The 17,778-nt window shown below is 42.5% G+C and overlaps 1 protein-coding gene across 1 annotated transcript; it reads left to right on the top strand.

Annotated features, from left to right (window-relative positions):
- Positions 1–1,227: 1,227 nt before the first annotated feature.
- Positions 1,228–14,724, top strand: FLVCR1 (FLVCR choline and heme transporter 1). Its single transcript, XM_010706714.3, has 11 exons — positions 1,228–1,363; positions 1,997–3,349; positions 5,004–5,148; positions 5,676–5,816; positions 6,381–6,448; positions 6,672–6,775; positions 7,954–8,064; positions 8,363–8,468; positions 8,681–8,792; positions 9,435–9,502; positions 10,940–14,724. Exons 2-11 carry the CDS (start codon positions 2,744–2,746, stop codon positions 11,003–11,005), a joined length of 1,527 nt encoding a protein of 508 aa, XP_010705016.2. The 5' UTR covers positions 1,228–1,363; positions 1,997–2,743; the 3' UTR covers positions 11,006–14,724.
- The last annotated feature ends 3,054 nt before the right edge of the window (positions 14,725–17,778 follow it).

Here is a 17,778-nt window from a genome sequence, read left to right as displayed (position 1 = left end):
CCACTTCAAAGTCAGCCTGGTTTTACTTTACTAACACCAGTGTAGCTATGGCAGTGATATACTTAACTTCAAGTTGATGAGTTATGAAGAAACTTACTTCTTTCTGGAAAAAATCCACTTTATTTCCTTCTGGGAGCTAACTTTCATCCAGGTGCTCATTCTTCTGCCAGGTTTAGGATCTTCCCTAAAGTCTCCTGTTGACCTCCACTGCTTTGAGGGCAACATATCCTCTGAGGTGCAAGCCAGGTTGTGCCTCTTCTCCCTCATACCAAGCATCTGCACTGCCTTGTTACGTCCATTGCAACCAGGTGCTTTTCTCACTGCCTCAGACATCATTTTGAGAAAGATGTTCAGTTATTTCATCTGTGTGAGAGATTCCTGTGCTGAAAGCAAATGAAGCTTTGTGTGTTGTGATGCAAAGACGATACTGTCTGTCTGCCGTGAAAGTCAAAGCTCAGATGCATCTGCAACTCTAGAACAGGTTGAACTTGAACCTTACTCAGAGCCCGCCAGCACTAACTCTGCCTGCTGCACAGTCAGTAGTGTAACAGTAGGAAAAAGAAGAATGAGAGAAGAACAAAGCCTCATTTCCTATGTCTGTAGGGGTAAATGTTATCATTGGATGAACTGCAAGGTCATCTAAAAACAATGGAAAAAAAAAAGTTAAATGAAATCAGATCACTGTTTACATCTTCTTTGGAAAGACAAGAACTATACCTATGTTCCCAAAAAATTGTGGTCCTTTCCTCAGCTGCAAGGCCTACTACAGAGTGAAATTCTCCTATGTCTGAATGAGCTGGAGGGATGGAAGAGCTCCCAGCTCATCCTAAATACTGAACAGTGACTATCCCAGGCCAACTCTGTGATAAGAACTGCTCTAGAAGTGGAGCAGTGTAGACAGCTGGGCTCCAGTGACCACAAACAGATAGTGTTGGAAGTATCAACATGTGGCCTCAAGATATTTTTTCAGCACATTTACTGACATGTTACACTGACACACCTAAAGTGAAAGCAGACTCTTCTGTTCTTTGATATCTAAGAAGAAGAGGAACCAAAACAAAGTCCTATTTTTAACAAAGCTGTGCTTCTGCAGCAAGTAGCACTTAAACTCTGAAGTCAGCCATAATAAATGAATTTACCCAGCACCTGGTCTGATGCAAGAGAAGTACAGCTAGATCATGTTTTTTCTTGGCATTCCAAGGAGGCATTCCAAGTGAAGGAGGCAAAGAGAGCCTGAATCTGATGTAGATAGCTTAATTGCAAAAAAAAGCAGCTTGCTTATCTGTGATCTGTGAATTCAAGATTTGCTTCCTGTAGTCTCTAAAAATCTACAGTGCCTGCAGTCATCACTATTGTGTCTTAGGTAAGTGCTCAGGGAAAGCAAATATATCCAAGTTACAATTTTGAAGAATGTGTTCATAGTATTATTCATGCTCTAAATTAGATCAGGAACTGTGGCTTAAATAGATCACCTGATGTTAACTAAAATACCAAATCATAATTAGCGAGGAAAATTAAGGCTGGTGGCTAAGCCCGTCTACCACTCATACACAAATCTGATTAGGCTCAAACATATGCACCAACAATTTGCAGTATGTTATTTGCTGAGCACACGCAAAATAATTTCCCACAGAAGCCAGTAACAAACTTAAATATTTTGGTATTTTCCTAATGCTCTTTGGAGAACAATCCATTTTTATAATGGCACATTGTCCAGAGCAGCAGAATTATAAATCATGGTGGGGTTGCCAGATACCATTCCTACACAAACACATACCGGGCAAAGTTGTAGGGAATATCACTTACTGAGGTGACAAATGACGGCCTACACATGCTGCACGTGAGCCACACAGCCTGATTTCTGGGGGGTACGTCACATCAAACTGCAGAGATTGGGTGGAAACAAGGAATGCTTTGCCCATGGCACTTGATGCAGTGAAAGACCAGGGTAGAGGCACATTCCCTAGTGCCAATCCTGGGCATCTTTTGCTTCCAGTCAGGCCTTCATCTTTGCCCTCTGCATCTTAACCCATCAGCGCATTCCTTCGCACCGCAGCTGCAAAGAGACAAACCTATGGGCTGAGGGGAGCACTGGCCGTTTCCTTGGAGCTGTCTGTGGCGGGGCAGCAGCGGATGCAGCCTGCAGTGTACCTGATGGGAGGGCTACCAACAGACCTGCAGCCACCTGGCCCTGAGGCACAGGGTGCGTAAACTGAGAAAGAGCTTATGGGAATGACATTATGCTGCTGCTCCCTCGGGGACATTATGGGGATTATTTACATCATTTCTGTCTCCATATGCTTCCCCATCGTCTGCACTGAAAGACTTCCGAGGGTCATGCTAAAAGGTTGTAAATAGAGAATACAAGGGCAGCCTGTCGGCAAGGAACACCGCTCAGAATGCGACTCAGCACCAGGAATAAGCAGGGACCGTTCTATCCAGAAAGGCGGCGGGCGTCGATACAGAAACAGCACCTTCTCGCCGTGCTCTGCAAGCAGCCCACACCTGGCGGTGGAGCAGCTAACTGCGCGGAGAACGCCCGCAGTTGGAGGCAGCCGCGCCCGGCTCCGCGCAGCACCGCCTCCCGCCCCGCCCCGCCCTCCCTTGGCTTCCATTGCCCGCGCCGGGTGGCCGAGGTTGCTTTCAGCTCGGTGGCGGAGCGCTGACTTGGCAGGACGGTGAGCGCCGGCGGAGCGAGGCTGAGGCCGCCGCTGCCGGGAAGCTGGGTGGGGAGACGGCCGAGATGGTGGAGGACGGCAGCGAGGAAGAGGAGGGAGAGGCGGAGGGAGAGAGAGGGGAGATGCTGGGAGCCCCGCAGCACAACGGCTTCCTCCCCGGCAAGGAAGCGGAGAACGGCGGCCCCGGAGGATGCGTGGCGGCGGTGACTGGGGCGGGCGGCGGGCGGGCGGAGACGCGGCTGTCGCGGCGGCGGCTGGCTGTGCTGGCCGTGTTCAGCTGCTACTCGCTAGTGAACGCTTTCCAGTGGATCCAGTACAGCATCCTCAGCAATGTCTTCGTCCACTTCTACGGCGTGTCCTTCACGGAGATAGACTGGCTCTCCATGGTGTACATGGTGGCCTACGTGCCGCTCATCCTGCCCGCCACCTGGCTGCTTGATGCCCGCGGCCTGCGCCTCACGGCGCTGCTGGGCGCGGGGCTCAACGCGCTGGGCGCGTGGCTCAAGTGCGCCAGCCTGGCGCCCGGCCGCTACGCGCTCACCATGGCGGCGCAGGCCGTGTGCGCCGTCGCGCAGGTCTTCATCCTGGGGCTGCCCTCCCGCATCGCCTCCGTCTGGTTCGGCCCCGCCGAGGTCTCCACCGCCTGCTCCGTGGCCGTGCTGGGCAATCAGGTGAGGGGCTGGCGCCGGCTTCGAGCCTGCGTGCCGGGGAGGTGGGCTGAGGCGGTGGTGGGCGACGTGAAGTGCCACGAGTCACGGGGGAATTAAGGTTGGAAAGACCTCTGAGGTCATCCCTTCCAACCCCGACCCATCGCCGCTTTGCCCGCTGACCGCGTCCCTCAGTGCCGCATCTCCACGTTCCCTGAACGCCTCCAGGGACGGTGCCTCCACCACGTCCCTGGCAGCCTGTGCCGCTCCCTCACCGCTATTTCTGAGGAGCAGCGTTCCCTGATAGGCGGTGTGAGGCGATGGTAGTGTGAGGCGGTAGCGTGAGGTGGCAATGTAACTGAGTCGGATCTCTTCACGTCCCCTGCTAGTTTATCAGAGTTGGACCGGGCACCTCCGGAAGCAGAGGTAGAGATGAGGTGCTGCTCCTTGTTCTTCCCCCGTCACCTTATTCTCAGCCCTGTCCCTGCTCATCTACGGCAGCAAAATGGTGAAACTCCCACCAAGGTCGCTTCGCTGGTGCAGGCTGAGGTCTTAGGTGTGGTCTCGTTAAGATAATAAAGGTTGTGTTTTCTGTCTCATGAGTCTGATGATTTATGACTGTGCACTTTGGATTATTGGTAATATTTAGGTTAAGGTTCTTGCTATAATCTACTTCTGTATTAACAGCTGTTCTATTGCTTTCCCACAACAATTAATTCTGTGCCTTTTTGCTATCCAGAATCAGGTTTAAGATTTCTTTGTCAGCTACATCTCTGCTCTTCAGACGCTCACCAGTCCTTCCAGCGGCAAGGAGCTGCTGGGGCCTCCACTTGGCTTCCAGTACAGTGGCCAAGGCTTCCCCAGGTAGTGCAGAAACTGGGTGTGGGGCTGTGCATCGCTCTGATGCTGTGAAGGAGAGGAACAGCAGTGCAGGGATTGCCCCAAATTGCACACGTTGTCTGTCGAGGTGCTGCTTACTTGCAGCTGAAACATTTATCTCTGAGAGTGCAGTTGTTCGCCTGTCAAGGGTTGTTTTGAGCACCAGGTTTTCAAAAGTAGTTTCTCAGTTGGGTCTAGCAAGTTCTTTCTTGATTCTTCTGACCGTAATTCTCTACTTCAGTTCTCTGTATGAAGAAGGTAAAAAAAAAAAAAAAAAAAAAAAAAAAGTGGCACAGGACGATTGTGGGTACTACATAGCACTGCTCTGATGGTGAATAAGAGTCCTACACATTAAGAAAAAGCATAATAGTGTACTCTGTGTTTATGAGCTTCATATTCTGAAGGGTGAGGATAAAAAGAAATGAGTTCTTCAGGTGAACACTGAATGCTGCTTAAATCTGGTGGCCTTTTGGGGGGGAAGCAGGGAAAGACTTACAAGGTGAACGTACAAAGGCTGCTTTGAGAGCCTACTGGCACACCTCTGGTGTGAGTGCTCTCTGTGTTGTGAATTTGCCGTTCTGGCATTTTATTTATTTTAACCTGAAATAGATACAGTTTTTTTTTTTTTAAGTCTAAGAATTTGTTCTTGCACTTAAGAATACAGCCTAGTTTTGTATGAGTGGCAGAGACAAGTTGCAGAGTAATTTAAAGCTGATGTTTCTTGACATTTTTTAATGCTTTATACATTCACCCAAAATGTCAGGAAAATGATTTGTTGTTTCTTTTCTTGCTTTTACAGCTTGGCACTGCCATTGGCTTTTTGTTGCCACCTGTCCTGGTTCCAAATACCCCTGATGATATTGATCTAATGGCACATAATATAAGCATAATGTTCTATGGAACAGCAATAGTATCCACACTTTTGTTCTTCTTAACAGGAGTTGGTAAGTGTTCTGTTCTTACAGTGTGAAAGTACTGTGGGGAGTGTTTATGCTGTCGTATTTCAGGCATCTGACTTAGCCCACTGCAGTCGAGTTTACCTCTTCTTGGGTTACTTGTGCTCACTATCTGTGGTATCAGGCCTAGGAGACAAACGTTATGTGTGTCATGCTTCACGTGGAGCAACCTCTCTCAGGACACAGGTTTTTTGCTAGAACCTACGAGGACACTATGATGTAATGGAAATTCTTTCTGTTATTCTTACAGTTTAGATGTGAAGGTCTAGAGACGTTGCATATGAAGTCAGGCTCTAACCATATGTTGGCAGCAGTGAGATGTGAACAAGTTAATTAACACATCTATTCTGGCTACGACTTGTTTCTTGCATGAGGAAAATCTAGAATATATATTTGGAAGTATTCAAAAAGACAAATTAATCCTGCTAAATGTATTTAACCAGAAGACTTTATGTTTCAAGAAAGAAACGGGCATGACTCTGGTAAAGACAGATGAAAATCTTTTATTTCCCTAGTGTTCGAAGAGAAGCCCAAATACCCTCCCAGTCACTCTCAAGCAGTCCTGCAAGCTATGCCTCCTGAGGATTACTCCTACAAGCAGTCAATTATTAATTTGATCAAAAATGTCCCATTTGTACTTCTGCTGATCAGCTATGGTAAGTGGTTATGTCTGGCTGTTGTCTGGCAGAGCAGTTCCAATGTGTGCCAGAAGCATGGTGAGGTTTAATTGTTGTTTTTTGGTTGAGGGAGGAATGTCAAACTACTACATATTCAGCAGCCTATACTGGAAAACAGAGCTCTTGGGTCCATCACCTGTGGTGTGGTGCCCCCCCAGGAGTGGGCAGTGCCCTAGAGTGCTGCTGGCAGCAGAGTTCTCCCTTGGTGATTCTTGCATGTGAGCATTGTAGAAACCTACAGGATGCTAGTACTGTAGATTTTCTCCATGCCTTTTGGCTTATAAATGAGTGGTGCATGCTTTAATGTTTTGGATTATCTCTCTCATTCCAGATTTAAAATGTTTTACTTAATTTTCTGGCTTGCTTCTTAGACTGATTTTTGCAGTATTCAAAATGCCATTTATAGGTCTGGAGAAGAGATGTCGCAGTAGATGAAAGGTTATTCCTCTGGTCTGAGTCTTGGATGCCAAAAGATTAACTCTGTGGTAGTAGATCTGTGTGGCTAGATGTGGGGTGACTGAAGCTCTTCTTTTGCTATTACAGGAATTATGACTGGAACATTTTATTCTGTTTCCACATTATTAAACCAGATGATAGTAACTCATTATGAGGTAAGTATTGCTTTGTTTTTGTTTTTTAATTTTATATTTGCAGAGGTGATGGTGTTTATTACTTAGATTTAGTTTCCTTTGTAACCCCCCATACAGTTTCTTGCATCATACAGCTGTGGGAGTCATAGGAATGTTTGTTTGCCCTATGACTGCCAAGAGGTCTGAACTTGACTCTGAGTGGAAACAAGTTATTAATGAGCACCATATAAATATTTGTTGAAAGGGAGAAGAAGTGAACGCTGGGAGAATTGGCTTGACACTGGTGGTGGCAGGAATGGTGGGTTCGATTATTTGTGGTTTGTGGCTGGATTACACTAAAACGTACAAGTAAGTGTGGGTAGGCATGTATGGGGCTAAGGGTAAGAGCGGTGCAATTATGTTAGAAAAATACTGCAAGTGTGGAGGTGAGCTGATGATAAAATGCAGCACATCCCTGATCTTCTAGCAGTCTTGAAGATGAGTTTCAGAGGCTTCAGCAGAAGTCTGACGCTCTGTTACTGGTTCTTGACCAAGTGAAATGAGATAGGGTGTGTTGTGGAGAATGTAAGGACGTGAAGGGTTTTCCATCTACTCCTGTCTCTGCAGGGAATGTAATGCTATCAAGAAAAGTATTGTGTGTCCTATGTGTAGTGGCCAGAAGGAACCCCAGTAGGTTCCTTCTCCATGGAAAGCATAAAGGCTCAAAACTCATCCTACTTTATTGTGTGAAGCATCCAGTTGGGAGATTCCCAGTTCTTGTACTACTCCTGGAACTGTTAAGAAGCACAACATTGGCTTTCATTCAGGGTTTGACCATGCAGCAGAACTCTGTTTTGGTGTAAGAGCTCTTGGGTCCATCACCTGTGGTGTGGTGCCCCCCCAGGAGTGGGCAGTGCTCCAGAGCGCTACTGGCAGCAGAGGAGTTCTCCCTTGGTGATTCTTGCATGTGAGCACTGTAGAAACCTACAGGATGCTAGTGCTGTAGATTTTCTCCATGCCTTTTGGCTTATAAATGAGTGGTGCATGCTTTAATGTTTTGGATTACATCCCTCATTCCAGATTTAAAATCTTTTACTTATTTTTCTGACTTGCTTCTTAGTGATTAAAAAAAAAATAAAAATCAGTCTAATATTGATTTGGCTGCTGCTGTTTTGATCTTTATATAATGGATTGTGCTGCAGAATGGCCAAGAAATGCAGCACAGAACTAAAGGAGAACTAAAATAGTCTTGAGGTAATGGTTTCCTGTACAATTATTTGTTCTTTGAGAATTTGAGTAGTTCTCTTAGCCTTGAATGAAGCAGCCGTGTAACTAAGGCAATATGGAGCTGGGATATGAATGTCTTCTCACTGAAATGCATTATATGGTTAAGCTACAGTTACAGAAAGCTAATTTCATTATTGTTGAAAGTCAGTTGTTAGCAAGAGTTTATATTACAATGTTTATATTACTCTTCTGTACTTCAACAATGTGCTATGACCTTGTGTTTAAAAAGTTAATATGTTTTTATTGTTGTTGCGTTGCAGGCAAACTACTTTGATTGTTTACATTCTCTCCTTCATTGGGATGGTGGTGTTCACCTTCACACTGGACCTCGGGTACCTTATAGTGGTGTTTGTGACTGGAGGGGTGCTTGGGTGAGTGATGGAAGGAGGCTAGAAGGCTGATTGCAGTTCTGCTCAGAGACAGTATTTGACTTTTTAACTCAGAGTTTCTACTGTGTGTTCTGTCACCACGCTCTCAACCTATGTCTATGTAGCTAATAGATGTGGTTTATTTGGCAGGCAGAGCAAGCGTTGAATCATATTAAATCTTGAAAACAAAGAGTTCAGAGTAGCAGTTAATTCAGAGTACCAAGTGTTGATGCTTGATTTTCATAGCCATGGTAACAAATGAAAGCCATACCCATCATTTTCTTGTTTTCTTCTTCAACAGGTTCTTCATGACTGGCTATCTCCCACTTGGGTTTGAATTTGCAGTGGAAATTACATACCCAGAGTCTGAAGGCACTTCTTCAGGTCTCCTCAATGCATCGGCACAGGTTATATCACCTTATTTATTCAAGTGGTGTAAAGTTCAGGAAGGCTGCTCTGCTAGAATCTAAGTCTTCCTTAGATTTGGCTGCTGATCTCTGTGGTGGTGTTGTTGTCCTTTTAAAATATATGTTTTAAAATTATTATTTGGTTCAGTGTGCTGTGGTCTGAATCTGATGACTCTTTTTGATGTGGTACTGATGATGTGACTTGTTTGTAGATATTTGGAATTGTCTTCACGCTTGTTCAAGGAAAGCTTACAACAGACTACAGTCCTCGTGCAGGAAACCTCTTTCTTTGTGCTTGGCTGTTCGTGGGCATTATCTTAACAGGTAATCAAGCAGAAATGTAAGTAATGGTTTATTTTAAATGGGGAAAAATGTGGAGTTGAGATGCTTCAAACACTTAGAATGTATGTGTATTAGTATATGACTTTCTGTCAGGGCTGAGGACCAAACTGACTAGTAAGTGCAGGGTATGTTTTGTTTAAGTTTTACATACTTGCTGTGTCCAAACGCTTTGTTTTAAGGATGATGTTGCTAATAGGTGAACAACCAGGCGTCACCCATTTCTTGAGCTTTGTCCTGAATTTGTGGCAGATGCTTGCCTTCAAAGTAGGTTAGTGAATATAAGCAAATTGGTAAATGCAGACAATTTGCAGTTTTTCAAATGTAAGAAATGTTGATTTTTATGTGATGTGATTTAAACATGCCAGCATTTGGAAGTATGCTGGAAGTGACAAAATCACCAAGCTTTGCTTTAAGTACTCATGGTTTAAAAGCTTTTATTGTCATTTTTTTGCATGTGACTTGTGAGGAGCAAGTTCCAATTGTCACCACTTCAAATTACAAGAGTCAGTGGTGTATTTTGAGTCAGTGCCGAAAGCAGCTTCTTAGTGCTTGCACATGCCCGTGAAATGCATGTCGTTACAAAGCTAGAAATCAATTTTCTCTTTTTTTTCTTCTTTTCCCCAGCCTTAATAAAATCAGATCTGCGAAGACACAATGTGAATTCAGGGATTATGAACATGGATGTTAAAGCTGTAAGTGATGACTCTTTTACACTGATGATATTACTACACTTGAATGGATGGCTTCTACTGAATTAATACTAACAGAAAAGAGCAGTTGACAAAAACTTACTGTGTGACTGTTTCTGTGCTGCTTTGTAAGGATGGAGCCGTGTGGGATGCTGCCATCAGATAATGTTTCTCTCCTTAGCTTCCATGAGAAATCTCTGCTCTCAGATTTTCCTGAATTTTATATGGCTAGTATTCATCTCTTATTTTATTTCTTGAGTCTAGGATTTATTTATTTTTCCGTGTTTGTAAATAGTTTTGTAAATTGTGAAGCCTTTTTTGCATATTGCTTTAGGAGGTCATGCTACAGATGACACATTTTATTTTAAACACCTGCCATCCCTGTAAGTGAAGTCTGTGTCTGATGAACTGAAGACACGCTACAGTTTTTATTCTGTGTTTTCATGAAGAGCCAGGATGTTCTTCTTCTGAGCACCCTATCGAGTTATGAGAGATTGAACACTGTGCTTCCTGCTGTTTACGAGGTTTCAAGACCATGGTTCAGCAGCTTTTACAACTTAACACAGTCACAAACTAAAACCAACACCTGAAACTTTTTCCAGTGCTCATATTTTCTTGACCCTTTTGATTCAGTTAAGGAAATCAGCTTTCTGAAGTCAGATGTTTTAAGGTCCTTCATATGCCTTTTTGTATTATAAAGGTGTCTTGCATATACAACAACTCTGGTCACCTGCAAGTAGCTTGAGCACTTAAGATTCAGAAACTTGCAAGTCAGTGCCACACAAGCAGACTTTTTTACCTGAAATCTGTGTGGCCATGTTTGCACAGTATGACAGTCTGTGTGTTTATTAGCTTGGGTTAGGGTTATCATACAGATGGATGTGATGACTTGTACATAGCAGTCCCTGACTGTTCCACTTTCACTCATTGCCTTGTTAATTAGCTAGATTGTCACACAACTTCATTAATATTAACCCCAATAATACAAAAGTGTAGAGTTCTCACCCCAGCATTATCATAGGTGAGAGCTGCCTGTGTTAATAAATGTAGAACAGCTGCCTGTGTGAATAAAAATAAAATAATACACTGATTCTAAACCTTGATAAGATTCTCCTGTATTTAAACCTGATGGAGGAGAAAAAAAAAAAAGGAAGTTAATCTCCACGTGATAAATATCTATATGCAGTAAATGTATATTTTAGAGGAAACTCAATTCTATGGATTTATTTTTTTTTCTTTTCTCATTTTGTTTTAATCAAAAAGAGAAGGGAAAATAGAGCTTTCTGTAAATGTCTCTTCTAGTTGATAAACTACGTGAACTGTTGTGGTCTAACATACTATTGCAGTCTAACTCAATAGTTACCCAAGAGTACTGAGGTTGAAAGTGGTGTTGGCTGTATTACGGCTTAATTCTTGATTCCTGCTTTCTTCTTCCCACAGGTACCAGTTGACAATCCAGTAGAACGTGAAACTTGTACTGCATTAAAAATTCAGTCAGATTTGTAAACCCGAAAGAAGATGGCTTAGAAACGCACAATTTTGGTTGAATGCTGAAGAAAATTAGTGTAATCACTGGATTTATGTGTATGAGTAGTAAAATGTGTTTGGTGATTTTGGTGACAGTTGCGTGGTGGGAGCTATGAAGATGCTGACTTCATTTTGCCCAAGACATAAACAATAGGACTTTGTATGGAATATTTATTGTAACAGATTACGAGTTTTGCCGTTTCATCACAGAATCGTAGGGGTTGGAAGGGACTTCTGGGGATCATCGAGTCCAACCCCAAAATGCTCTCTGTTTTGGGAAGAGGCGTACATTCAGGATGCACACCAAAATGTGCATTTGGAATCCTAAACTACAGTCATGATCAGAAGTATCTTCTCCCCAGGAAATCAAAAGTTAGTTAATTTCTTGTTCAGTTCTTTCTAGTGCTTTTACCAAGTCAGAGTAGGTAGCTGCATGACTGGAGGGTATTCATACTTCTTTTTAATGTCTCTGATGTAAGACAGCATTTCCTTCTGGGAAACTGTCTATAGCACAATTCTGAAAATGAGATAACTGCAATTATGTGTATTGAGTTTCTTTTGCCTTGAAACTTCTTGACCGATAGTGGAAGATGAGAGAAAATGCTTTTTTTGTAGGTTCATCAAGCATTTAAAGAGTTTCCTACTAGGTATGTTAAGAAAGTACATTTCTTATTAAATAGAAAGAAAAGAAGAAGAAAGACCATTGATTTATCTATCTGTCTATGGTGAAGTATTCACAGGCAATGGAATATGATTGCACAGGTTGCCTCCTGAATATTTTGAGTGCTTTCTCAGTTCAAATGAGAGGAACATGTGTTTACAAAGAGATGGTGCCTTTACAAAGTAAAGAAGATCCTTGCCTCATCTTGAGTTTGACCAGTGCTGCTGAAGAAATTCCGTATTGCTTATTAAGCCTCCTGAATATTTGTGGAGTATCAGAAAATGTGTTCTACCTGTTGTATTGTTGTTTTTCCCTCCATTTATTTCTCTGTGTTACGTTGTATCATTTGTCTCCTGTAAAATTTTTATGCTCACTGTATAACTTAACAGTAAATGATGTCTTGTTCTTCACAGTTAAGAGCCGTAGGAGTGACTGAAAGGAAAATAGTGATGTTTCTCTTTGTCTGATGAAATACTTGCTGTTTAAATAATGAGTCTTAGCTACAAAGTATGTTTCTTCGCGTTTGTATTATAATTGTTTGTATTGTTATTTCTCACTGCAGTGCTACTGATATTATTCTTCACCTTGTGTACTATCTACCCAGCTACAGAACTGCCATCCCTACAGTAATACTGAGGCTCTTCTACTGAAAAGTCCAGCCAGAGTTAGCAGCATTGAGGCTTTAACAGCCTTTCAGGTGAGCCTGCAGTTTCAGTGCCGTCAGCGATGCAGTCTCTGCATTCCTACAGCTGTAGTGCCATCCAGCAGGTTGAATCCTGCTTGAAGTTTTTTTGTGGGTTAGATTGATATGGGGAACTTTGCAACTCCCAAGATAGTCTTTCAAGGTGTTAAGTGAAATTAAATGCTTTTATTTTGCCTTGTTTCTGTATTTTTTTTTTTAATATATAAAACAGAACCTGTATATGTAGTTTTCTTAACTTAGCCTCTAAGCCTTGCTCTTAATTTGGTGTTTTGTGTGATAAATGCTTCAGACATGAGTAGGCTGAGTGGCAGTTTGTATGTATCTGAAGAAGCCAGGCATATCTGAACATTTGTCTTTCCAAAACAAGTCCATGCCTCTGCTGGAGCCAGTGCCAGAGAGAAAGTGGGCACGCTTTATGGCTCCTGGAGAGGCAAGCTCTGTGAGAGGAGTCCTCTGTGAGACAGCTGAATGGAGATGTTCAAATGGCAGACAAGAGAATAGGAGTGGAAGTAGAGGTACCTTATTTACCTCAGTTCTTACGTGAAACAACTGATACCAGCTGCCCCATTCAGGGATGTACGCATTTTCAGCCTGAGTGAGCAAAGTGAAAGTTCCTTCCTTTTGCTTTCTGAGTGATTTTTGCCTTTAGAGAAGTGGTGATACTACGATGTATATATAACTCTTCCACAGAATGCAGATATACAGAATACTGTATTCAGAGACTGTGTTTGCTATGCGCTTTCCCTTTTGAAAGCAAAAATTTAGGACCTTCTGTTTTGGGGGGGATGTGCTTTCAGATGTCCAATAGAGTCTTTGGCAGCACCCAGAATACTTTCTAAATGTCTGCTAAACACTCTAAAGAGCTCTTAATTTATTTTGGAAACTCCTTTCCCTACTAGATTCCAGTTTGTTTAGTTATTTTCAGTTGATTATTGAAAACTATTCCAGCCCTGCCGGCTCCTTGTGTTTTTCATCTTCTGCCAAATTACTTGGCTGCCCTCTGAAATTGTCCAAACAAGATTTTTGGCATACTAAAAAACCTGCAGGGTTCCTGGAAAAGAAAATATTCCTAATAATGAAGACTTAATTACATCCTGGATTTAATGCAGATCAGAAGGAACTTGAAAGTCGGAAACCTGTGAGTATGTATTTATTTGGAAGCTATTTCTGGGCAAGGACTAAGTATAGAAATAAAAGGCTAAGTGGCAAAATGAGGAACAAATAAACCAACACTCTTCTCATCTTTTCACAAAAAGAAAAAAAAAAAAAAGGTTCTAGCTTGTGGCAGAAACAGATTTGGGATAGTTGGGGCTTTATTTTTTGCTTTCTGTTTGTTTGTTTTTAAATAATATCAATCAAATGTGTCTGGAATTGGAAATAGTGTTTCTGACTTTCTGAGCCTTGAGATTATGGCTCAGCCCTCTTCTGGCAGAGGCTAAGAATCAAAACTTAAAGAGTAATGAGTCCAGGAATGGGATCGTGTGTGCCAACTGTGAGAGGACAGAATCAGAAACCATGTGAGGAGAGCCATCCCAATTCCATGCATTAATTTGTGCTTTAAGTATGCTCTTCTACCTATCACAGGAGTGTGTGTTTACTGTTACCAACTTACGTTTCCTAGTGGAAAAAGTGCTTTTTGAAAAAGCCTTGGACTAACTTCTGGGTCTATGACTAAATGAAATTGGGTTAAGCTGTGAGTATGTATCACTCTCATTTTCCATTCCATTAACTCAATAGTTTTACTTCGTGAATGGGAATGTGGTGTTGGTTCTCATCTTGCTGTACTTGTAACAGCATTACAGTACATCTGAAGCATTAGAGACTAGAAACGGTTCATAGCCCACAAGCTAAGCTGTTGTATCCATGTTTTATCCCCCCTACACCCAATGTGCTGCCTGAAATCTGTGAAGAGAAATTGTTAATACACAGAATAGAATGGAATAAGCAAAAATATGCTTAAGAGAAATACATTTTCTTGTAAGACCTGTGATATATACTGCTTGTCTTTGTTCTCTTGGAGATCGTGAAGATTTTTGCTGTAATTTTTTGTTATTGTCCCATTCTTTGTTTCAAAATAAAGTAAAAAAAAAAAAAAAAAATCCCTATGAATATTCTCTGAATGCAGTATTGTATATATGTGGGTGAAATCATTCTTTACCGTTACATGCCATTTACAAAGCTTACTGCATACAACTTGATTGGAGCAAAGCTGCTGGTACAGCTGATGTGTTAGATTCATTTTGCCCCCCTCCAAAGCTGTCATTTAGTGTAGGAAAGCTAAGCTTTATATGTGAATTTTGTACTGTGCACTTAATAAACATGCATGCATTCATATACAGACTGGATGTTTTCACGTTACTCAAGCATTATACACAAGACTATTGGCTTACAGTGAAATCTTGTCAGCGTATGAAATTAAAGGATTAGTACCAATAGCTGAGTTGCACTATTCTAATGTAATGGTTTCTTCTTTGGTTTGAAGGAGGTCTGTGGAGAAAGAGTATGGCTGAGACCTGAAGCAAGGCTGTCCAAAAAGTCAGCCCCTCCAGGGTAGTGCAAAGATTATTTTATTCTCAGATGATTAGTATTGATTCCCAGGACAGGAGTTGGGGGCCAAGCAAGTCTGAAGGATCCAGCTTCAAAGAAAGTAGAGACACTGTAAGAAAGTGATTTTTAATTTTCACCCTCCTTCTCCACACAGCTCTGAGCTACTTTCTCAAAAGAGATTAATCCTAGAAGGAGGCTGCAGTTCATGCAAAGTATCAGATGCACCAGCCTTGTGTGGTAAGTCAATGCTAAGTTTCACTTGTATTTGGTTAGGACTGTATTCCTCTATGAAAGTACCTCTATGAAAACTGTAGGCTTATATTCCCACTTAGTGTTGCAATTTAAACATTCCCACAGCTGGAAGGGAACAATCAGAGCAGATTATTATTGCCTTAAAGTTCATTCTTTGGCAGACACTTGGTTTTTCTTGAAAGAAATGAAACTTTACCAGGTATGTGGGAGATGTGAAGGCATCCTGACTGTGAGTCAAAGCCATTCTCCAGAGAAAATGCTTTCTTTGTTTCTATAGCTCAGGGGTGCTGTATGTATCCAAAACTAACAAGTGGGATACACTTTCAGAACCTGGATTTTGCATGGTGAAAATGCACATGTAGTGAATACTCTGTTTCCTATGCTAAGAAGTCTTCTTAGAGCTTGCTGGATTTCCTCCTTTCTGCCTTTTCCAATGGATTTACCTCATCTGACCTTGTTCTGAATCAGTATTTCTATCTTTGCTTAGACAACATCTTTCAGAAGTCAAAACAATAATATCCTGGACTTTGTATTATAAAGTACTTCAGCAGTCATATCAGTAAAGAATAGGTGAAATGTGGGCGATGTTTAGACATGGTTTCTGATTTGTGAGATAGTGCCTGCTGAATATCAGGTAACATCAGTATTTAGCCTCCAGGGTGCTGATTTTTAATCAGAGGGGAGAATCCTGAAGTTGTTGGATCAGGTATAATAGGGACTGGACCACACGTGTTCTTTATTCTTTTATTGGTTCTGGTATCAAGGGTAGAAGACATTAAAATGTTATGCTGCCCTTTCTATGCTTGTACATACTGATATTCTCCATTATTTCCTTGGAAAATAACTTGGTTTCCTCAGAATAATTCGTCAGCTAATTCAGAACAACTTCCAGGTGCAGGAAGAAACCTGCTGAGGTGAGAATGGCTTGCCCTTGGCTTATTAACCAGCTCCATGCATTTCAGTTTGTATATCTTGTGCTCCTTGAGTGCAGCTGAAATTCACTTAGGGGTCTATTGCTAAAAGCCTACAATCACACGGAAGCTAATGCTTAAAGCCTAAAGCTTCCGTACTTTCTCCTCTTATATTTGCTCAAAAAAAAAAAAAAAAAAAAAAATGACAAGGGTAGAGGAGCCCTCAGAGGCTTAGCTTGACAAAGCCTCCCAGCCCTGATAGCTGACAGGGAGATATGGAGATCCAGCAGCTTCTGGGAAGCAAAGAGCCTGGGATGACTTTGCTCCAACATATTTCATCTGCTCTGCCATGGACTGTGAGGATCTTGCTAGAGTTGCAAAATGAGTATGATTCACGTGAGGGGGTGTAATGTAGATGAATGAAAAAAAATCATTTTGCTCTGAATGACTGTATTTCCTTTAAGACCTTTAAGTTTCGAAATTTGACCACAGTATTTGAACTTTACCCTCATCTGCAGGCACTTCTGCAGTGTTTTGTCTACTGTTCAGTCATTGCTTTCTTGAGAAGGAGGAGTTTTAATCTGCAGAGCACTGGCATCCAATGAAGCTTGAAGTGCTGTTCCAGATCAAAAGCTACTTGATGAAATCATCAGCGTTGTGGTGATATTTTGTCATATTGTGGAATGAGAACAGTGAATCACACACTTCTTTCTTTGCAGATTTCACAGAGCACCTCGGTCCAAGCGCTTGAAGCTGCTGGGCTTATGACAAGTTTTATTGCTAAACTTGATCACTTCTTCAGTCCACTCTCAAGTACTCCTGATCTTGAGCAGGCAGTGTTTGAGTGGCATCCACTTCTCCCCTGGTACAGGAAACAGTGACTCAATACTCAAACACAGAGGCTTACTTTGGCAGGGGGCCAGTCCCGACTCTCACCTCTGCTCAACCACTCCAGTTCCTTTGTGACAAGGACTGGGGTGCTGCCAATTGCTGAAGAGATGGAAGTGATCTTGTGTCAGAGGAGCAGGTCTTTTTTTTTTTAGCAACTGCCTTTCTTTGCTACCTGTACTGCTATTACGCAGTTCCCCTGAGCAAAGTGATGGTGTGGAGTGGCTCACCCTGCACATGAAGGTTATGGAGGAACTGAGCAGTCCAAAAAAGATGGCCTTTGTAGATTTATGGAAGGTTACCATCATGTTTCCTTGTTTTTTATGAGCAGATCTTGTGGAGAGTGAATCATATGATATGCTGGCAAGTGAGATGTTCGCAACAAGTCACGTTAATGCAGACATTTTCCCAGACTGGGAGTGAAGCTTTAGAGCAAGACAGCAATGCAGGCTGGCCAGGACATGATGGGGTACTGCTCAGTAGCAGAGATCTCCACTGTACCTGGTGCTACTAGCTGTCAGTCAGCCAGCAAGGTGACCGTAATGGGAACAGGGTGGGCAGGGCTGTGCTGTTGGCAGGGCTAGGAAAGATTTTTTGGGGAGCATGCTGGGGTGGATTTACATGCTAGTCCTGATGCGTTGGCGTTTCCTGTGCTGGAAACCTTGCACATTGTATTAGACTGAGATCAAGTGGAGCCTCATTAAACAAACCCAGCTAAATTAGCACTAATGATGTGTTGTGGTAGAATTAGTGCAGGAGGTCCTGGACCTGGTCAGGTGGAGATCAAAAG

The sequence above is a fragment of the Meleagris gallopavo genome, chromosome 2, assembly GCF_905368555.1.
Source record: "Meleagris gallopavo chromosome 2, MGAL_WU_HG_1.1, whole genome shotgun sequence".
NCBI classification, from domain to species: domain Eukaryota; kingdom Metazoa; phylum Chordata; class Aves; order Galliformes; family Phasianidae; genus Meleagris; species Meleagris gallopavo.
Note: the sequence above shows the minus strand (reverse complement) of the source record. Positions and strands in the feature narration are given on the sequence as shown.